The sequence below is a fragment of the Stegodyphus dumicola genome, chromosome 2 (assembly GCF_044657685.1).
Source record: "Stegodyphus dumicola isolate Sdum_Otavi_A_Nest chromosome 2, ASM4465768v1".
NCBI lineage: Eukaryota > Metazoa > Arthropoda > Arachnida > Araneae > Eresidae > Stegodyphus > Stegodyphus dumicola.
In genome coordinates this window covers 228,439,881-228,463,998 of record NC_140769.1, presented here as the reverse complement: position 1 = coordinate 228,463,998, position 24,118 = coordinate 228,439,881, and the positions used below count along the sequence as shown (strand labels likewise).

Here is a 24,118-nt window from a genome sequence, read left to right as displayed (position 1 = left end):
GCTGAAGATAAGGATAGTGCTGATAGATCAACTTCCAATTCATTATGCGCCCGCCGCAGTGTTCCCCCTGCCGAGCAGCGTGAAATTGATAAACAGATTTCGGATTTCAAAACATACTTTCGCTTTAGATCCTTTACATATTAACAAATATATATCAGAAATTTTATTTGATATAATCGAAAGTTTAAGCTTACTTTTATAAAATTGCTCTTACAGTCTGCAAAAAATAATAAGCCAGATCCAATTCGAAAATTAAGGAACAACGCAATCATCAACATTAACTAAAATAGATAATTAGATAATTTTAGCTTATACGTCCATTATACATAAAACGCGCACGCGAAAACGTATTCTGCACTTGCGCACACTGACATGCGCAGTCGTAAAAGGTCTTACGCGCACGCGTAAACGCCTATGCGCATGTGTCAACGCGGCGCATGCGCAGAAAGTTTTTAGTTTTGAGGTCCGGATTATAGATCATTCCGAATTATGGGTGTCCGAATTAACGACTTTTGACTGTACTAAATTTGTACTATGCAAGTTAAATGAATGAATGCTGATTCATTTCAAAGTGTTTCTTTTCCACACTAGATGGCACACGGGATTCCATTAAAGATAAAAATTTAAACATGAAAAAATGGTGATAGAGGGATTACAAGTACACTACTGCAGCTGGTTTATTCGCTGCTTAAGAAATATTGTGTTTGTTCTGTAGAAAGGATTGTGTAGTCACCAGATTGCTCTCTGGAAGAAAAAATAAATTAAGTTAGAGAAAAGAACTGTTGTCTTAAATATTTACGCTTCAGCCATGGTGCCAAAATATGTAAAGATTTTGTACAATGTCATGTCTTCTCAAAGCCTCATAAAAATTTTTTCTGTCCTGAAATAGGCAAAATGAAAGAATTTAGTGATAAAAGCATAACCCCCAGCAAATGTCCAGAATACACTTACAATCAATCAGCAATGTTCAAAAGAAGTAGCTCTCCTGACACTAGAAATATTAATTAAGGGTAATAAGAAAATTAAGGGTGTTTGGGCCTTGCTGGACAGTGGATTTCAAAGGAAATACATTTTGAAGAGCACCATGAAATAACTTGGTCTTAAGACTCTCACTACAGCAACTATTACCCACGTGGTATTTGGAGGTGCACAAACAGAAGCTAAACTTCATAGTAAATATAAAATTAAATTAATTGTACTGTGTAATGGTTACAAGTCAGTTCTCACAGCTGAACTCCTTGACCAAGAAAATATATGTGGGGAAATTTCTCGCATTCCAAAGAAGTACATTCTAGAAAAGCTTAAAATAGACTGTAAATATCAGATATTGGGACTGGGAGTTCAGAAATAGATATGTTATCGTAACAGGTCGAATCAAGCAGCTGAACAATGGTCTGACGGCAATCCAGATATAACTTGGATGGACAATTTGCAGCGAGATAGAGAATCCATCTAAAGGTTATATGGATAGTGGTACAACCATGTTAATGACTAATTTATCTCTGAGATAACTGAATGTTCCAGATTTGTGACAGCTAGAAACAATATAAATTAATAATCCTGCTCAAAATCTTAGGAAGAAGAAGAGCTAGCCCATGATATGTTCCTTAAAGAGCTTACTAGAAGTGAAGATGGGCATTGTGTTGGTCTTCCATGGACTTGTATTAACCCAAACATCCCCTCAAATACTAGAAATGAAGCATAAAGAAGGTTGTTTAGCCTACCAGACAACTGAAGAAGTTAAATAAATTTGAAGATTAAGACCTGTCTTCAAAGAATGGCAGAAAGAATGTCATACAGGAAATCTCAAAAAAGGAATCAGAAGAAGTAGAAGGGCTGTACTTGTGTCACTATCCTGTTATTAAGCCAAAGAGTGCCATTAACTCTATCAGGCAGTTTTTGACACCTCATGCAAAGGTGGAAGAGCCACCATATCTAAATGACTGTGTCTTCAAAGGGCCTAACTTAGGAGAAGACATTCTGGCCATATTATTGAGATTTCAAGAAAATGCTATTGCTGTTGTGTCCGACATTAGAAAAGGCTTCCTTCAAATTGAAGTTAAAGAAGAATGCCCAAAGATTTTTATGGTGGGAGAAGGCAGATAAAATTCAAGTCTATCAGCATAACAGAGAGGTGTTTGGAGCTACTTGTAGCCCATTTTTACTCAGCTTCGTTATAAGGTACCATTTGAACAAGTATCCAGAAGAACTCAAAGCAATTACTGAAAAACTCCTGAAGTCTTTCTATATTGACAATGGCATAACCTCTTTAGATAGTGCATCCAAACTAGAGGAATTTATCTCAAAATCAACTGAAATTATGGCTGAAGCTAAGGTAGATTTGAGATTTCGGCAATTTGATCCTCTAGAAGAAACAGAAAGTTGTCATCTGAGAACGTAAGTTTGTTTAAAGGAGACGTTACAACTCCAGTTTCAGCTTTGGGGATTAGATGGGATACAGAGGAGAACTGTTTAATGATTTGCAATAAATTTGATGCTGAAACAGAAAATCCTACTAAATGGAAGATCCTATCTATAACACAAGGTATTTACGATCCCATCGGTTTTCTAGTCTCAGCCTTGTTACCGACCAAGCTAAAGATTAAGGAGGCCTGGTCAGTTAAGTCAGAATGGTATTCTTAGCTACCAGAGAAAATTAAAGAGGACTTTCAGAAATGGTACAATGAATTGAAACTATTATCTAACTTCAAAACAAACGGATTTATAGGTTATGGAAATAAAGAAAAATGGTCCATACATGTTTTTGTGATGCGAGTCAAAAAGCATATGCAACAGTAATTGTCTTACTCTGTGAAGATGATAATAGAATTTTGGTACGGCTTCTAGGAGCAAAATCACGATTTGTTTCACAGACCACTTTCATAATCCTGTGTCTGGAACTTCCTGCTTGTGTTTTGGGAAGCCAAATTAGCAAATTATATTTGTGAGGCTCTACAGTACCAGTTTATTACTGGACTGTTCAACAGTTATAGCATGGATACGAATAAATGACCAATGGGGTACTTTTGTGAGTAAAATAATCGGAGTAATATGCAAACTCACAGAATCAATTTAATGGTATTTGTCCCAGGTAACTTAAATCCGGTGAACCTGCCATCTCGTGGTTGTAGCTCTAAACATCTTATCCAGACGGGATGGTGGAAGGGACCAAAATGGTTAATGGATGAAGTAAATAATCGGCCCAAGTCAGTATAGAGCAATCGCCATTGAAAACGAACGCGATTAAGCTGTACTCTCCAATGTTATCCCCTCCTGGCTAGCTGGAATTGGACTTAATTAAAAAAAAAGAGAAACTTCTCTCTTTGTATGACTCATTCTTATGCATTCTGCCATGGAGAGTATTTAATGCTTGTACCATTGCTTGATATTTTTTCTTCTCATTTTTTTTTTTTTTTTTGGTGTGTGTGTGTGTGTGTGTGTGCTAATAATAATGATTGTGCTTCTTAGATATAGCAAGATGGATTACCCATTACCTAGGTAAGAACTTTGTTTTATTCATATGCTTGTCTCAAACAAGCTGAGTTCCGATAGTAAACAAATGAGCTGTGTGAACCTTCAACACTTGATTAAGAGACTGAATGCATGTTTACTTCAACCAAATGCATAACACATATCGAGATGAGCAATTAAGAATAAAAATACAAACAGAAAAGGCACTCTATTAAAAAATTACCACTGGATAATTTGAAAAAGAAAAGCCAAGCCTGTCTTCAAACAGCGAAACAAAACTAACATAGCTGTGTACTGTGCATTGAAAAACAGAAGCAGAAATAGCTACTAGCTGCGAAAACAAATATTCGATTGTGAAACTAAACAATAACAACTATCAACTATGGAAATACAAACTTGAAATGATTCTAAAAAAGGAAAATTTATGGGATTTAATTACAAATGATAAACAAAAATAAAACAATGCTGAGTGGATAAAACGAGATGAACATACCCAAGCTATCAGAAATGTTATCAGATATAAATGATCAGGAAATGCTAGAGAAGAGAGATAAAACATGGAACTAAATAGAAATAAAACATGAGAACTAGTCAATATTCCAAAAGGAAAGAAAGCGATTGGAAATAAATGGACATTCAAAACAAAATCCGACGCTTCAGGAAATGTTATCAGATACAAAGCTCTTTTAGTAGCTAATGATATTGCCAAAAATTCGGGCACGACTACAATGAAACATTTGCACCAGTCATAAAATATACAACAGATAAGCACTAACGGCAACAGCAGCTCAAAAGAACATGCACGTAAACCACTTCAAGGTAATTACAGCTTTTCTATATGGAGACCTGAAAGAAGAAATATGTACGAAGCAACCACACAAGGTTATGTCTCACTTCAGAAGTAAACACAGCCAGTAAATTAAACAAAAGTATCTACAGACTAAAACAGGCAGCTAGAAACTGGAATCACAAATTAGCTGAGATCCTGTGCAAACAAGGGTATATTCAAGGAAAGGCCGATCCATGTTCCTTCACATTAAATGAGAAAAATGCAAGAACTTATATAATCGTATACGTGACATAAGTTATGAGCAACTAACATGAATCAATTCAAGAAGTTGAATGAATTCTCATAGAATATTTCGACATTCGAAATCTTGGATAAGTATCTACATATCTAGGAATTAAAATTGAAAGAGAAAAAGATGGAAGCTTCTAACTTCTTCAAGATAACAAGATTAGGGATATAATCAAAAAATTCGACAGAAGGTCAGCAAAGAAATTAAGCTGTACATCCATGACTATGCATTTTATGAAAAACCAAAACAAACAAAATAATATTTTCCCTGATAATCATAAATACAGGTAAGCAGTGGGAGTACTTTTATATATAGCAACAGCATTAAGACCCTACATAGCAAATTCTGTCTGAATATTAGCAAAAAAGTAGAAATGCCATCAACATCAAGCTGGGACGGTAGAATTAAGATCATACGATAACTGAGAGCTATAATTAATTACAAAATACATCTAAAATCTAATGGTACATCAGACATCAAAGCTTACAGCTATGCTGATTGGGCCAGAGATACCTCTGACAGAAAATCCACATCTGGATATACATGGTGTATAGCAAAGTCCCTTTAACCTGAAAAATCTTGCAAACAAAGGGAGCTACAGCTATGCAAGTGAGGTAAGGGTATAGTAAAGCGACTACGCCCGACCTAATGCAAATGACAGCAGCACCCCCTAGGGACGAAATTTGGAAGATGGGCATTGAAAGTTAAAAACGAAAAGAGACAGAGCAAAAATTCCAATTAGAAAGTTTTAGAGCATCAATTAATCAGTAAGAAACAACATTTGGTTCACATTAAGATAAACTGTTACCTGTATACTTAAAGATGTCCATGATTGATGCACTCTATTTTGTGTAAATGTTTGAAAGGAATGGCAATAAGTACTAAGAAATACGCAGCTTTTTATTGCATAAAATACATACTTACATCAATATAGTTTGATAAAATTCTCTCTCTCTCACACACACAAAAAGCAAATTGTCACACACTTTGATAATAAGTGAACATAAAGTATGTTCAAAACTTTTGGTGTTGCTCACAATACACATCTGTATTCATGAGAGTAATTCTGCACACACATTTCCCAGCATGGCAGGTGACACATTATTGCAAGCATCTGTAATACGACAACGTTGATTCAGCAGACTTATATGTGGAGTTTCATAAACCTGATCTTTTATGCAACCTCATGGGAAGAAATGCAATGGAGTGAGGTTTGGCGATAATGGAGACCATTCAACATTACCACCATACCCAATAATTTGCTGTCTACAACAATGTACAGTACGACGTCACAATCTGGAATTGTGCAATGCTACATTTCCGAAATTTGAATAGAATCCTCGCACATCGATTGAGAACATCTTTAAATTTACAGGCGACAATTTATCTTTTCTGTGTGAACCAAACGTTCTTTCGCACTAATTAATTGCTGCACTTAAACTTTCTAATTGGAATTTTTCCTCTAGCTGTTTTGGTTTTTGATTTACAATGCCTATCTTCCAAATTTTGCCACTAGAGGTGCTGCTGTTGTTTCATTAGGTCGGGCATAGTCGCTCTACTATACCTCACTTGCATAGCTATAGCTCTCTCTGTTCGCAAGAATTTTCAGATTAAACGGACTTTTCTATGCACCCTAGTACAGTATCATGGATAAGCAAATAGGGAACAGTACAGAATCATGGATAAGCAAGAAACAAAATTATGTCGCCTTACCTTTGACAGAAGATAAATACACTGTTCTAGCTTTAACTTTGCAGAAGCTACAGCGGATGAGACAAGTTATGGAAAATTCAGGCTCACTCAACAGTACACTAACATCATATTCAAGAACAATATATCCTGCATAAATCTTTCGAGAAAAGTAAAAAGGAGTATTATACCAAACACATCAATGTAAAATATCACTACGTCTGTAATCTACAAAACCAAGGATTTGTTAAATTACAACACTGCAACAGCAAAACGATGTATTCACGAAACCTTTGCCATGACAAAAGCTGGAATTTCTAAAGGAATAGCTGTTACTCCGGATGGAACAGCTCATCAAGTGGTAAATTGTGGAGCAACTGCCATTGAAAATGAAGGTGATTAAGTTGTACCCTCCAATATTACTTTCTACCCCCCCTAACTAGAACTGAACTTAATCCCCTCTTCCCCCCCAAAAGGGGAGAAACTTCTCTCCATGTATAACTCATTCTTATGCATTCTGCCATGGAGAATAGATTAATGCTTGTACCATTGCTTGTTGTTAGATATTTTTTTTATTATTATTAGCACACAAATATGTATTTATTAGAATAATAATAATATTCTAATAAATACATATTTGTGTGCTAATAATAATGATTGTGCTTCTTAGATATAGCAAGATGGATTACCTATTAACAAGGTAAGAACTTTGATTCTGTTTTATTTATCTGCTCGTCTCAAATAAGCTGCATTTTCTGATAGTAAACAAATGAAACATGTGAGGAAACAAATGAACTTCAACAGTCAGAACAGGTTCTTAATGAAGATTTAGTTATGTCATAAAGAAAGAAAACTGCAATGTCATTATTTACCTGTACAAAACTAGAATGTACTGTTCATGAATTATGAAAGAATTTCAAAATTTTGCAAATTTGTAAATATTATTTGTTGGATGAAAAGATTCATATCAAAATATAGAAATATAATTATTGTTTTCAATTTGAACTTTTGGACAAAGAAAAGAAAGAGACAGGGAAGTTTCTTTGGTCAAAAATTCAGTTAAAAAGTTTTGGTGGTGACACAAATGCTGTCAAAGGTCTTGTTGTTGTGAAAGATCAAAATAACATAATCTAAGTGAAAATAAAGTTGTTAGAATGTGATGAAGAATTTTCATTCAAATATATAATTTTGTTGCCATCAAAACATCATTTAGCATATTGTTTAATATGAGACTGCCATTTAAAGAACTGTCATGCTGGTCTCCAGACTGTTAGCTCAATCTGGTGAGAAAATTATTGGATTATTTCTGTTAAGCGTAACATCTGAAGTGAATTATCAATATGCTCAAAACGCAAAATGTTTACGTCAAAACCATTTGCAACTCCACCCATTTATCTTACATTTGACAGAGTTAGGGACTCGAAAGTTTTTGAAGTCATGGCCATCAATTTATGTGGTCCTGTCTTTCTAAAGAACAAATCCAAGGTATGAATTGTCATTTACATATGCGCTGTGTATAAAACCATACACTTGGAATCAGTGATTGATTTGTCAACAGAAGGTTTCATCCATGCCCTAAGAAGATTTATAGCGAGAAATGGAATAATTTCAACAATTTACAGTGACAATGGACTAACTTTGGGAGTGTCAACAACCTTTTCAAATCTTTAAATAAGAGTCAAATAAAAAATTCTGAAGACCTAGCTCCCATTAAATGAAAGTTCATTCCTCAATCAGCTGCGCGGTGGGGTAGATGGTGGAAGCAGCTTATTTACAGTGAAAAAAAATTCTTGGTAGATCATCACTCAATTTTAAAGACCTTTTAACAATATTGAGTAAAATTGAAGCTATAATAAATTATCAAACCCTTTCATGTATTTCAGAAAAGAGTCTGATGAATTTATTCCTTTGACCCCATCATCTTTTATCAAAGACATCCAAGAACAATGTGGGATACCTGACCTAGAGAAAATTAATTCCCAGAAACTTCGAAAAAGATATCGAAAATGCCTAAATATAAAAGATAAACTGAGAAATAGATTCCGAAAAAAACATTTGGCAACTCTCATTCAAAAATCAAAAGAAAAGGCTCAAGTTATCCAGATGGGTGATGTAGTACTAACTGAACTAGAAAACCAAAAGAGACTTAACTGGCCAATACAAAGCTGTTTCCGAGTAGAGACGATTGAACATGTGTGGCAGAGGTAAATCCCCTTCAAGAACTTTTGTATGGACAATTCCTAAACTTTACTCTCCGGAGATATCTAAGAACAATGATTCAGTCATCCAGTTAGTGAACTGTATGAAAATAACTAATTTTTTTATTGTTTGAAATTTTCTTAAGATTTTTTTTAAAAATTTTATTATATTATTTCTGAATAATGATGCAAATTTAATTTTTATGTTTAACTTCTAGAAGGTGAGGGCATGTTAGGTATTCATTGTAAAATGTTTCTTTTTTTTTGTTATTGTTATAATAGACAGTGAGTTTTTAATTCTGGTTCATGCTAGTACGGATGAATAGTCGATTTTACAGCCACGAATAGCCATAAATGGGAAACAGAGGCTGTGTAAGAAATAACATTTAAATATTTGTTTTTCTTTTCCACTGCTTAATGTAAATAAAAATATGGTGTCAAAAAATTAATTGTGTTTTCAGTGGAGAAGACCCTTTCCAACTGAGACATCACATTTCAGTCCTGATGCACCAGAAAAGATAAATGAAGTTTTTTTTTAAAATTTTATTATTATTTTTTTTTTTTATTTTTTAAACCAGATAAATATGTAGAACCTGTATATGTCAGTGGATGCTGACAACTTCAATCAACAGTAGTTGAATAATTACTTAATAAATGCATTTTGCAACACAATCTACAACACTTGCAAAAATCCAATTCCTTCTATCTTATAATATATGCTATACTTATATACCTTATATATAACATAGTTAATTAAGAGATTATTTTTGCTGTATAATAATGGGAAATAAATATGAAATGAAATGGTTTCTCTTTACTTGCAAAGGAGAATTTAAAAATTGCATTTTGTAATAAATATTCTGAGACTTACCTTAAGAAGATAAACAATTATTCTTGTGAAATATATGTAGCAAACTATCTGAAAATTTAAAATACATTTCTTTAACTAAGATAAAAAAATTGTAATAAAAGTATAAAAATGAAAAGTAAGAACATAAACTACCACAGTTATATTTCTTACATTTTACATACCTTAAATTATATAAAAATACTAATAAAATTTCTAAAGGATATAACACAAAATGCATTTACAAAATAATACATACCATTACATAAAAGTGCCTGAACAATTTCAACTTTTCCAAATTTATAGCAGCTTTGCCGTCAGTTTGAGAAGCTTCCTGAAGATGCCTGATTGACCTAATAGATATAACAGAAACAAAAAAATAATTTAACTCATAAAAGTGTTAGAAAGAAATGTAACTGCTGAACAAAACACTAAATGGCAACAACTAGATTTTATTTTCAGTCATGTAAAATATTTTGTTCCTTCTTTACTGAGCAGTACTTTAAATTTTGAAGATAATTTCTATAGCCTTGAATCATATATATTCCTAAAATTATCTGAAATGGTTGAATAATTTAAAATTTTTAAAAATTATTATTTATTCCTGACAGATATAATTTAGCAATATATATTTAAAGCAATTTATATGGTATATTTTAATTTTATAACAGTTATTTTAATTTTGAAACCCTTTCCTTTCAATTCTTGTTTCCACTTACAGCTCCCTACCAGAATGAGTTTTTAGAATTGTACTGAATGTAAATAAGTTAGAAGAAGTATTTAAGGAATGTACTTCAATAGAGAGTGCTAGGAATCCTTGGTGGCACATGTTGCCTTCTGGCTAAATCACTCTTGAAGCTGTTATGCTTGGGCGGGTTATACATGCCTATTGATATTTGCTGGCTAGTTCAATTTAAGGACCAACTACGTTAGATAATTGTGTCCAGCTTTGGCTAAGCTTTGTTTAGTTAGCTTTAATTTAGTTCTTATTTCTTACTCTGAGTTAAAGCCTAAGTAGAGGCTTTCCTGTAAGCCCGAGAAGGGGGCTCACTGTTATTCTTATTTGAGTAATAAAAGGGTAATTGAACCCTCCTTGTATCTACGTCTTAGTTGTTCTGAACTTAGTGATAAGTCGTTACATAGTTCAATAGGTTCCTTAACCTTTCATCATAGACAAAGGATGAACCCTGCACATTTTTAAGATATTAACTGTAAATAAATTTAATAATTTCTGTCTTGAGTTTCAGATTTAAAGAGGTAAAAAAATTATGTAATTAAAAACATGTTTGTTCACAGACAAACAACAGTGGATGAACATTAATTATAAAGTTTCTATACTTAGTATGTGATATATTTTTTTGATTTTTGAAGCAACTCAACAAATAAATCACAAAATTAAAATAATCACAACAAATAAATCTCAATAAGCATAATTCTTAATGAAAGCAATGCTGTTGATTTTAGATGTTAGAACACAGTTCTGCTTCAAATTGAATTGTAATGCACAACACTAGTTAGTTAGTGTCCCAACACTAATTTCGTGTACTACACACCTACTCCAGTATTCACATAACATAAGAGTTTAACAGTGATACTTCTTTGGGCCATTTGACTTGTGGCTGAATGAAGCACAGAAATGATGCCATTTTGTTCAAGTGAAATACTCTTATACATATGAGTTAGATTAACTAGATGTCTAGTACATTGTATGGATAGTAACAAAAAAAATTAATGTTTCATAAATTGCTATTTAACATATATTTTATTAAAAAATACAACTGTAATTACATATATGTAAATCAGAATTGGAAAAGTTCAGTGTTAAAAAGTGAAAGAATATATTGTTGTGAAATGCTCAGCTTTCCTGTTCTGTGTATTACTGGCAAATAAATTGTGTTTTGATTCTTCATCAAGTGTTATCATCAATTACTCCAAATCCACATACCCGCAGAATGTAACAATATTAAATAATGGTGGTAAGTCAAAGTGGTATCTATGTTTTAATTCAGATTAGCTGTCATGCCAATTTTGGTGACTATCAAGAAGAACCAATTCCTCAGGTTGCTACAAAAGAAATTATGGTGAACTGGATAGTTTATTACTTTGTTTGACAGATACTGCCAGCTGTTGCTTGCACATTAATTCAAAGTAGTTGTTACCACAGTAACAATAAAAATCTTAGGGATCCATAAAGGAAATAAATTGAAACATAAACATGCCCTGAATTTAAGAACATTGGTGCAAAAGGAAGATGATATTTATCAGCAAGTTGTTACAATTTTTGGTACCTACAGAAATTTCCTGTTAAAAAAAAAAAAAAAAAAAAAAAAAAAAAAAAAAAAAAAATGCTAAAATCTATTCCTCTTCTCCCCCCCAAAAAACTAATAATATGCACATAAAAACTTTTTCTTAACAAAAATAAATTCATTATTAACTTATTCCTTATATTTCTTTTAACATTTATACAAATTTCTCAACTACAAAACTGGATGCACTGCATGTTATTGCATTGTTGCACTGCATTGTTGTGATAATTAACGATTTTGTTCATGGTTTCAGAAATAGATCCAATTAGTATATTTCTCAGTTTCTGAACATAAGTCTACTTAGCTATTGACAATTTTTTTGATCTCATATTCATTGATTATATACAATAACACATAATAAAATGAGTAGCAGTTTTAATAAGTACTTAAATACCCCCATTTTCCAATTATGCATAATCACCTTGCTTTAATATTATTATTACTTTACCCCCTTATATAGAAATTATTTTTGGTAGTTCATTTATGATGTAGGATGCCTGCATGTTATAATCAAGCACATTAAGGAGATACATGTTATGTTCACTTTAAGCTTAATTTGCTTCAAATTAAATCTGAAATGGCATTATAAGGAAATGATTATAATTCCCATTTCTAACACATTTTCAGTAAAAAATAAATAAACTGAAACAAAAAAACTAAAAGCAGTATTCACATAACATGGCAACCATATTATGATATTTCATATATTTAAGTTATCTTGAATTTTCCTTTAAATTAAAGCTTTAGAGTAGATATATTTGTTAATATTTTTCAACAAAAGTTTAAGAAGAGATTTTTGAAAATAATTACAATAAAATACGGAATAACACAGCTCAATAACAAACTAAATCTTTTTCAGATATGATTTTGAAAAAATACATTAGTTATTTTTATCAGCAAAGCTATATTGAAAAAAAAATTTAAAATAATTACCACACAACAGGGAATAATATAGCTCCACAACAAATTAAATCTACAAGAATAAATATTTCTCTCCATGTATAATGCTGAGATTCGCCTTCTTCACTTTCTTCCATAATTATTTTGGCTACATTAGCTAAGACCTAAGGGGAGGGGGGGGGGAATGTATTTATACATTTATACATGGATATTAAAATTAATTAAATTTAGCACATTTTTTCTACAAATAAACTATGAAGTATTTTTTGAATCTATTATAATGTTTTGTTACAGAAATAAAGAATATTCACTGTACCTGTAAAGGAATGACAATCATAAAAATTTTTTTATCCTTATCACTCAGGATGTGCTTAATGAAAGCCCATCCTGTTCCAATTAGTACAATGGTGATGAAAAGCAATGCACCTTTTAACCTGAAATAAAACATATGCAGATACATACACATACAGTAATATATACAACTAATTTTTAAATCAAAAATGAATTTTATGAAACCAACATTCAATAAATTTACCTAATTAAAACTCAACAATGCCAACTTACAACACAGAGGGAAAAAATACAGAGAAATTAATTATTCTATACTATTAGTTAATGAATCAGTCAGTTGATTTTTTTAATGAATCTTAGTCTAATTTCTTTCATAATGTTTTTTTCAAAGGGAAGCGGAGAATGATGAAATACACATTAAGATACCATATTTAATTGTGTATTTTTCTCCTTTTCATTTTAGCAAAAGTTGAAATTTTTTAACTATTCACATAATTTTCAAAATCTTCAAGGTATTCAAAAACGGAGTTTCATTTTAAAATGAATTCACACCGTAGTTGTTGTTTTCACCATACTTTGTGATTTGCTCATGGATTTGGAGTGCACAGACTCTGATTGGTGAAGCAATGAAAGTGAAAAGCTTTACGAAAACAAGGACATCTAATGCTATTGATGATTCTGAAGATTATTGCATTGGCAAGACAACTGAACAATAATGAAGATGACAGCTTGTAAGCTATAGCAGATGAGATAGACAGCAATTTCAGCAGCATTAAGAGCAACAGTGAGTAAGAGTGAGCAAGATTCAGGGTATAAAAGAGAACCAGAAATGAAGGTATCTTAATACAAACTGTAATTTTAATATTACTTTGTATTCTTACTGGAATATAAGCTTCTATATTGTGATAGTCACTGACAGTTTACTCTTGATTAATTTTTATTTGCTATGTTTTTACTGTAACTCTGTCCTTTGAAAATTAAATTATTCACATAAGTTTTCCCTCTTGATGAATTTTGTATCATAAAATTAGTAAAAAAAAGGGGATATGGGAGTAAATATGGTATTCATATTGATGGAGTCCCAGTAAATAACAGATATTACCTATTATTAATATCACTACTATATTTTGATTTGCCCTTCCTCCTAAAAAACTGAATTTAAAAATAATAATAACTTAGTTCAACGAGTTAATCTCTTTGTTTTCATATCTTATAGCCTAACTGCCAACCTTAAAATGTAAAATTCAGGGAATTTTCAAGAAATGCGCAGTAATGCCATTTCAAAAGAAGTCAAAATTGACTTAAATTTATAATGCATGATTTAGGTCACTGAACTACTCTAATGTAAAATGCATTAACATTTAATTAGATAGTCCAGATTTTATGTTCTTCAGCTAATTTAATTTCATAATTTTCTTATACTTTTATATTAAGAAAATTCTGAACTGGGAAAGAAATCTTTCATTTATCAAAGTATCTTTAAATACGATGAAAATTAAATTAATGATTAATGTATATACTATTATGAGCACAACTTAGTAACACACCATATTTTGATGTAAAACAAAATTAAATATAAATATAACTGATTAAATATTGGTTCAATCTTTGTAGAACATTCTACAGATGCCTATTGTATATTAGGTATATTAGCATGCTCGCTGCCGCTATAGGGGGGAAAAGGCGATCACTGTAATGATAGCTGTAGAAATGAGTTTTCCCCATTTGCCAACTGAAGGGGAGAATAATCTATCATCGATGATTAGCTCTTTCCGTAATAGTACAAGACTGGCTACTGAGACATTACCCCACACTCTGTGCTTTCGCGGGATTGGGTACATGTGTTGAAGTCACGTCACCTGATGACGCATGACTCGGCAGGGAATATGTCAGGACAATTCAGAATCAAATAAAACTGAATTTAAAAAAATTAAGCTGAAAATCACTAGGTGTCAGAAAATGGAATTTGCACAGTTTAAGTTTATTTCATTCAATAAATTTTCATTTATTGTCGAGAATCATTTGCCTTAATAAATGCTAAAAGTTACAAACCAGGAGATTTGGTGACCTATTAGAAGACCAGAAGTTTCTTGGTAAAAACAGCAGGGTTAGTAATTATGCTTTTGGTATTTCTTCCCTCTATTCTTAAATCTCTTTTCATAATTTTCTGCTTAGCCAAAACTTATGTTCATTATGAGGGACCCATTTAAAGTCCTCAAATGCATAAAAAAGAATACTCACAAATGTGTTATGTAGTACAGAACTGCCCATGCTTCCATCGGATAGCCATCTTTTGCAATAATATGGTAATTTATCTATGATAAAGCAAAAAGTATGTATGCCATAATTATATTTTGATAGATAATAGAAATACCGAATTGCACATTAAAAAGAAAACTCTTATAAAATACTTACACCGTGAAATAAGAGGGATAATGATTTCACAAATACCAGAAGCCCCATTAAATAATGAATTTTAAAAGTTTCCTCCCTATAAATAAATTTACAAAAATTACTTTATAGATAATACAAAAACAGAGAGAAAGGAAAATACACTTACTTATCTTTTTGAAAAAGGGAACACCATGAAGGCATTGCCAGAAATGAATTAAATTTATTCCACATATTACTGATAGTGGTACAAATAAATGATCAAATTTAGAAGACAAAAAAATAAAATTAGTACTTTGTGTCAGAAATCAGTACTTCATATGTCTGTCATGCTAAGACAAACACATTTACAAGACCAAAAAAACAAAATCAGTACTTGTGTCAGAAATCAGTACTTCGTATGTCTGCCATGCTAAGCAATGAGACTATGTACATATCGTGGCATCGAATCATACAGGTTCTGAATGTAAACCTGGAGAATAGTATTCCATATGGCTTGATGCCAAAGTTCAGTCTTAGTGTATGCCCCACCAGGGGTACAAGAGACTCATTGACCAATGAAATACTAGACATGCCGAATGGGTGACATATCCACGGAATAAGCAGGCCATGGAAGAAGCGAAACCTGTTGTGTCTTAAAAAAGGCTAAGAAACATGTGCACGAACATTATCCTACTGAAATACAGCACCTGGAATGCATTGAAGAATGAGGAGGACCTCAGTCTCCACAACTTTTCTTATGTAGTGATCAATTGTTGAGGTTGCCCACAGTCTACACTAGATGAGATCGACAATTATACCCAACAGCTCCCCACACTATGGTGCCAGGCATTTATGCAGTATAATGCTAGATAACATACTGTGGGAGCAGAAATTCTCCTCTGCAATGTTTGATGCATACTCTGCAGCCTCTTTGATGCATAACTGCAGTGAGATTAATCAGAGAAAACAACTTGTTGCCAGAGGACACGCCATGTGCTGTGCTGCCACGCCCACTGAAGGTGGAAGCATCTGTGATTAAGCGACAGGGAATCTTGCGCAGACGAACCCTTGCACATAGTTCATGCTGCAGCAGATGATGACGAACCATGGAGGTAGATAACACAACACCTGTGGCCATGTTCCAATGTTGTGTTAACACACGAGAGGAAACTGTATGACCCATATCAACCAAGCGGATGATACACCCATCCTCCCGTGTTATTATGCTATTGCATGTCCCATTGCCAGGATTTCATCATATTTGGTTCTCCTATGTCCATGTCATGCAAACACACATCACTGTTGTGGCATTACGCTGTGTGGGCTGCAATCACTCGATACGATAATCCACCCTTTCACATACCAATGACGTGGCCTCATTTGAACTCCGTTAGTTGTTGGTATGGCAACCTCCGCTCTGGTGAAGCATACAGTCTAATAATTAAATGTTCACCAAAGACAGAGGATTTGTAAAATTTTTATTAAAAATTCTTAAAATATTTACTTTTTTAATAAATTTTTAAGGTTTTTCAGAAATTAAATTCCGATCTCTCATATACAGATTTTTCTGAAACATTTCATTTTATATATTCATGCAGTTAATTAGCAATAACTGATTAAACAGAAAATGTACTCTTAGCCAGAAAAACCTTAAACAACTAATAATAATAGTTATATGGTATTTCAAACTGGCTACAAAACAATTCACAACTGCTGAATGTAAGTGCAGAAATAACTATAAGCAAAATTGCTTAATTAAACAGTTCTTACAAAGTTCTTACAAGTACTTTACAAAAGATGCCTTTACACTAGCTTTTCTTTAAATAACTGCTCAATCAACCTAAAATGTCAAATGAAATTCCTTAAAATTCTCTTCTCCCCTTTTCAAAATGTATTATCATGAGCAATTTTAAGTTTTTAATAATATTTGTTTTCTTCATAAAAAGAGACTATTTCAATAACTTCTAAAACTGAAAGCTACTTTAAATTCTAATAATCTTAAAAATCTTTCTACTTGTGATTCCACTACATACAGTATTCAAATATTTAAACAAAATCAAATAACTCCTTAAACTGTATGTTTAACAGTAAAATGTTTTTAAAATTTAATTTACAGTTACAATGAAATATTCAAAGATGTAGCAATTACACCTGAAACTGAAAGCCACAGAATAAAAAAAAATTAGTTTTGGTATGCATCTTAATAACAGAGACCTTAAGTTTTACTAGCATTCCATGTTCCTACATATAGAAACCTATGACAAACAATCCTGCAAAACACACATTGTAAGAAATTTTATGTGGAAATCTACTTTAATCGCCAAAGAGGGCGTAAATCTTTCATGATGCATACTTCTCGTTCTTGGATCTGACAGTACCTGTTGAATGCGTGTTAGTCTTGAATAAAGTTGGAAGTTTGAAACCTGATTCGAATGTTCATTTTACCTTGGTGAAATTGTGTTTTTTGAACAAGGATAACATGAAATTATTATGGTTCTCTTATACTATTTTTCATTTTTGGTGCCCAACAATTGCACACGAACAGTTTTTTTATTTAAGAATGCAGTGGTTTTTCATGTTGTTAAAAAATTATTCCTTTGCACTGAATGTGGCAGGATAAACGTTCAGAATACTTGTGAATGCTTTTCTCTTGGAAAGTGAGTTTATAATTTAGGATTAAATCACTAAAACCTGCACCAGGTAAGCGAATGAAATTATTTTTGTTGTTATTATGGCAAACAATATTGTTAAATTGAAAGCTGTTAGAAAAGCTTTGAGACAAGCTGTTTCTAAAATAATAAATGCTTTAGAACCTGAAATTAAAAAAAGACATTTGGAACGAGAATATGGTAGAAGAAAGTGTTTTTACTTACTTCTAAACAGTCTGCACTGAAAGAAATTAATGAAAAAAATACTGGATTGTTTTAAAGGGGATAAGTCCGAAATTGAACAAGAATGTAATACTGCGTTTTGGAATTTTATAATTCTTTTGAAAATGCTATTGGTAATAATAATGAGTTAACAAAGGTTGAGAAGTTTACCTATCTTAAATCTTTACTTGCAGAACCTGCTTTAAGTGCAGTATCCGGGTTCACATTATCTAATGATAATTATGAAGCTTCTAGTCTTCTTCTTAGTTAAATTAAAGAAAAATTTGGACGGACAGATCTTTGCATATGAACAAACTCTTGAATCTTGAACCGGTTAGAAGTTCGCCCAACGTGAAAGCACTAAGAACACTTTACAATTCCTGTGACATCAAGATAAGAAGTTTAAATTCATTGGGTATTGTGTCGGATGCTTATGGGAGCCTTTTAGGCCCTGTTACTTGAAAGCTTTTACCAGATGATATGAATCAGGAGTTTAATAAAAAAAGAAACTCTAAACAGCAATATAACTGGAAGTTAAGAGTCGGGAATCTTCTCATTTAATAATAAACTAAAAAAAAAAAAAAAAGACACAAATTACGGTGTTAAGCAGACTAAAAATAATTACTTAAAAGGGGCAAACATTCCTACTGCTTCGGTGTTAGCCACAGTGACTAAGCCGTACTGTTTCTATTGTAATCAAAATACAGGATGTATGAAAATGTGAGAAAACAAAGCAAAAAAGAGCGATATTAAAAAACCATGGACATTGTTACATATGTTTTAAGAAGGGTCATGTATCGTCCAAATATAAAGTAAAACTTTAGCCTTGTGAGTTGTGTAATGGTTTAAATAAGTTATTTTGTAAAAATATTGCTTTTGAAGTGGAAACAAATGTTAAACAGAAAGTAGTTACTGTATCCGATTCTAAGCAGAATGTATTTGCATCCCTATTGTTTAACGCTAAGACTGTTTCTAAAACTGCTGTAAAAGTTGTGTATATTTATAAACATGCACTGTTTACGCTTCAGATACAGATAATACTAGAAGCCAACTAGTAAAAATCCTAATTGATGGTGAATCACATAGGTCATTTATTAGATCTGATTTGGCTAAAGAACTAAAATTAGGGACTTTAAGGAAAGAAAGGTTATATATTTATTCTTTAAGGTATATCCAGGGTAGACTAATGGAATATAATGTTGTTCAAATTACCATGAAAAGTATACATTGCCCTAATGACTCAATCATTGTTGAAGCTCTTGTTACAAATACTATTTCTGAAGTGATCATAAAAGTTCCCTCTAAAAACATTTTAGAAATATTAAAATCAGAAAATTTAAAATTAGCCAATAATGGTGAAGCAGTTGAAATAAAATATTGTTAGGATCTGATTCATGTTGGGAAGTGCAAACAGGTGAAAAGAAAAGAGTGAGTAATAAATTATTTGCGATATCTTCTATATTTGGTTGGTCCTTGGTTGGAAGGTGATCAGTCTAGTGTCTGTATTTTTACAACTGGTGCTTCTTATTGCTTGAAGGATAATTCAGATAATGACTGTTTGTGAAGGTTTTGGACTTTGGACCACTTGGGTTTAAGAGAATATTGATGGTAAATTAGTTATTGAGAAATTTGAAAAAGAATTACATTTTACTACTGGTAGATATGTAGCTCGTTTGTTATGAAAATCACATCATGAAAACTTGGGTAATAATTTAGAAAATGCCAAGCGAAGTCTAGTATCTTTGGTTAATAAACTAAAAAATGATGAATGGCTTATGCAGAATTATGATAGCATAATAAATGAACAGCTAAAAAATGAAATAATTGAAGAGTGCAAAATTGAAATTTTGACAGTAATAAAATGTATTACATGCCACATTCTCCAGTGGTAAGAAAAGATGTATCAAAAACTAAAGTTTGTATCCTGTTTGATGCATATTCAAAATGTAACAATGGGGTATCTCTGAACAATTGTTTGATGCCTGGCCCAAATTTGAATCTTTCTGTTTTGGACTTGATATTGTGGTTCAGACAATACAAACATGCATTCTCAGCAGATATTGAAAAAGCCTTTCTCCAGATTGGAATTTCTGAAACTGATAGAGATGTATTACGGTTTTTATACTTTGATAATAATTACAATTTGGAACATTATAGAATGACACGCGTTTCTTTCGGTGTGTCATGTAGCCCTTTCATTCTGGCATGCACCACAAAAAAGCATATAAAGGAAATAGAGTTAGAAAATCCAGATATTTTTTAGATGTTGAACTGTTCGATCTACGTAGATGATGTTTTCTATGGGGCAGAATCCGTGGAATAGGCTTTTAAGTTAAGCACTAGAGCCTATTGCGTGCTTAAAGATGTTGGAATGAATTTGCATCAGTTTAATACAAATTCAGAGAAACTCATGATTGTGGAATAATTAAATCAGAAAATGAAATAAATAGCTCCTTAAAAGTATTAGGGCTTAACTGGTGTACGAGTAAAGAGGCAATTTCCTTGAACATAGATAACTTGTGTGAAACATTAAATAGTTGTAGAAACACCACAAAAAGAAATATATTAAAGGTGACTGCTCCTATTTTCGATCCAGTAGGTTTCTTGGTGCCACTTGTATTACGTGCAAAATTGATAATGCAAAACCTTTGGCAGATGGGTTTAGAATTTGATGATGAAGTTCCAACTGAATGTAAGCAGTTGTGATCCGAGTGGAGCGGTGAAATAAAAAAATTAAACAAATTTGAAATTTCTCAAGAATATTTCCTCGGCAAATTGAAGCACAATAAAGATACCAAACTGCATTTATTTTGTGATGCATCTATTAAAGCATACGGTACAGTCGCATATTTTAGATCGGTTGAAGAAGGTCAGGTAGCATTCATTATGGCAAAATCTAGGATTGCACCAATAAAACAAAAACTCCCACTTCCAAGGCTAGAGTTGTTAGGAGCATTAACACCGACAAGACTTGCTAAAAATTTAAAAGAGCTGTTTCAATTCGTGAAGAAAATATCTATCCGTGGACTGACGGTATGATAGTGGTTCACTGGATTCGTAGTGCTCCTGAATGATGGAAAATGTTTGTAAAAAATCGGGTATCTGAAATACAATCATTAACTTGCCCAAATAACTGGAGACATTGTAATGGGAAGTCCAATCTAGCGGACATTTTACCTCGAGGATGTTCAGCCAAATATTTGTTGTCTTCAAAATTATGGCACTCTGGACCAGACTGCTTAGTTGAATCAGTGAGTGCTTGGCCTAGTAAATTTATTATAACAGAGTTTTCTGATGTTGAATTAGAGCGGGAAAAGTGTATAAATGATACCACAATACTACTGTCTATTGCAGAAAAATCTAATCCTCTGTTGAATCTTGAAAATTATAGTAAATTAATTAGACTTATTAGAGTGACTGCATGGATATTTAGATTTATTCACAACGTGAAAAATAAAACTGACAAGAAAACAGGACTCTTGATTGCAAAAGAACTCTTTGCCGCAGAATTATATTTGATAAAAGAAGTTCAATATGAACATTTTTCTGATGAAATTAACAGTTTAAAGTCTGGACAGTTGATTTAAAAAAACTCAAAAATTTATGAACTAAATTCTTTTCGCTAAGATTATTAATATTGTGTGATAGTATATTTTTTACTGAAAATGTAATCTTAATGCTACTTAATGTTTTATATTAGCTTAATATTTAAAGTTGAAATGTATATATTAGAAAATTTTGTAGAAATGTATAAGTGTATTTAAAATTTAATTCTGAAAAAAAGGGGGGGGGCAGGTTTTTTGTAATATTTTTAGCATTTTAGTTGGATTATTGAAATGTTATTTGTTTAATATTATCTTGAGTTATATAAATTCTTGATTTAAATTCCTGATGCTTGAACAGGAATGTTATGACAGTAATTCTTGATGAATGAAAATTTACTTGATATTTTTTAAACACACAGTAAGTTTTACATGTTCTTGATGCTTATGTGACATATTCTTGATTACAAAAACTTGAATTTGTACTGAAATGCATAATGATTCTTGAAAATGTTCATGCATCACTGATAATCTTGATTGTTCTGAACTACTGTTCAACCAGGCCCAGTGTGTTAGAAATTTTATGTGGAAATATATTTTAATCACCAAAGAGGGCATACATCTTTCATGATGTATACTTCTTGTTCTTGGATTTGGCAGTGCCTGTTGAATGCATGTTAGTCTTGAATAAACTTGGAAGTTTGAAACCAGATTACAATGTTCATTTTACCTTGGTGAAATTGTGTGTCATTTGAATTGAATTGTGCTTCTTGAACCAGGATAACATGGAATCTTGACGGTTCTATTATATTATTTTACACACATAGCTTTGCTCTACTTTCATGCAGTTTTATATAATTTTACTAAATTTCAATAAACTAAATCAATTTTTTTTTTTTTTTTTTAAGCATAGTAGGTATATCTGTTTAAAATAAGAGATGTTTTTACGAAAGCCTTTTCATAGGAAAATGGACACATTTACATTAAGAACAGTACAAAAATAAATAAATAAATAAATAAATAAAAGCTATTCTACTGAAATGTAGGAAAAAGGATCCAGAACAAACATCTGCTGTTTCAATATTTTAGCACAGGATACCATGTGTTGGGGAAAAGAATAAAGATGACTTGGACTTAAAAGATTAAAAAAAGAAAAGAAGAAAAAGAGAATTAAATTACCTTTTCCGCCTAAGTACACTTATCCATGCACAACCTGTGACAAAAAATATGAAAGACATTAAAAAATAGAGGTTTGGTAGAGGCATCTCACCAGCAGACAAGTAGTTTTCCCCATTGTGCTCTACTATAGCAATCTGAAATTGTTATTAAGCAGATTAATTAACCACATGCAGATTACATTTAAAACTTATTACAAACCATGAATTACATACATCATACAAATACTTGGAACAGATTTTTAAAAAAGAAAGGGCACACGAAATTTTTTTTTTTTAATTTTATGTTGAGGAGAAAAGACAGAAAAAGATAATTTTAAAAGTGAAAAAGATTTTACACATATTTTACAAAATATATATAAAATTTTTTTTCCCATCATTGTAATATTACTCAAAATGTCAAAGGATCTTTTTTATTAATACATGTTACGTTATATTCATATGCATATATGTAATGATATTTTTAAATCAATTGATTAAATTCAATTCTAATCATATTCCTTAATAACATGTTGGCAATTCTCTACCTAAATTGCATCCCTGTTCCTAAATTTTGGCGAAATCCTTTCTTTATTATAAATTATATTAACCTGTTGGCGCTCGCCAAATCGCCAAACTCAAAAATCTGTCGTATTATATAAAGTCCTTAAGAACACTCCTGATGAGAAGATAGTGTCTCCTCATGATTTCCATTCATATCGCTGATTGGATGAGCACCATGACGCACATATATCGAACTTCCTAATGTAAACAAACATCGTCCACTGCCGTTGCATTCCTCAGATAACCATTCTAACTTCAATACTTCCCGATGAAAATAATAGAATTGCCTCTCTCATAGGTTTTGGGATGTAGACGCTAGTGTGTTTGAAAGAATTAGCGTTGTTCGCAAAAATTCCTTCATTATATAGTGTGGATTTTGGAGGCAATCACCAATTAATTCTGCCTTCTGGGTGTCTGTATGAGCCACCAGTGCGTCCGTAGCTAAGAGGGGAATGTGCGATTTGTGTTTGTGTTGGGTTTGATTTCTAAGGTACATGAATTCCTTTTACGTGAGTATCTTATCTATAAATAGGGCTTCTCCTTAAGGTACAGGAGGAACGCTTGTGAGATGGATGCTAAAATAAACGTATCACTTTATATTCCTAAATTTGTCTCATTCCTGTTGCCCCGGCTGCTGCACAACACAAGTAATGCATGAGATATATACACACACATACATATATATATATATAAGATAAAGCTATGTAATCAGAACTGTTACTTTAATTTGAAAAAATCACATAGCTCTCCATGTTTATTTGATTATTTTCTCTTTCTGCCCTAAAAGTAGTAACTGTTAATACTCTCAAACTGTCTCATTTCCAAATTAATCCT

At 32.0% G+C, this 24,118-nt stretch overlaps 1 protein-coding gene across 1 annotated transcript in view; it reads right to left on the bottom strand.

The window, feature by feature from the left end:
* Positions 1–24,118, bottom strand: part of LOC118188200 (protein GPR107) — an 88,688-nt gene that overhangs the window by 14,351 nt on the left and 50,219 nt on the right. The window contains exons 8-14 of the mRNA XM_085811860.1: positions 22,746–22,879; positions 15,197–15,272; positions 15,023–15,096; positions 12,807–12,924; positions 12,524–12,654; positions 9,544–9,637; positions 9,309–9,356 (exon numbers count right to left, since the gene is read on the bottom strand). Coding sequence (XP_085667986.1) covers positions 9,309–9,356; positions 9,544–9,637; positions 12,524–12,654; positions 12,807–12,924; positions 15,023–15,096; positions 15,197–15,272; positions 22,746–22,879 — 675 coding nt within the window. The remainder of the gene's footprint in view (positions 1–9,308; positions 9,357–9,543; positions 9,638–12,523; positions 12,655–12,806; positions 12,925–15,022; positions 15,097–15,196; positions 15,273–22,745; positions 22,880–24,118) is intronic.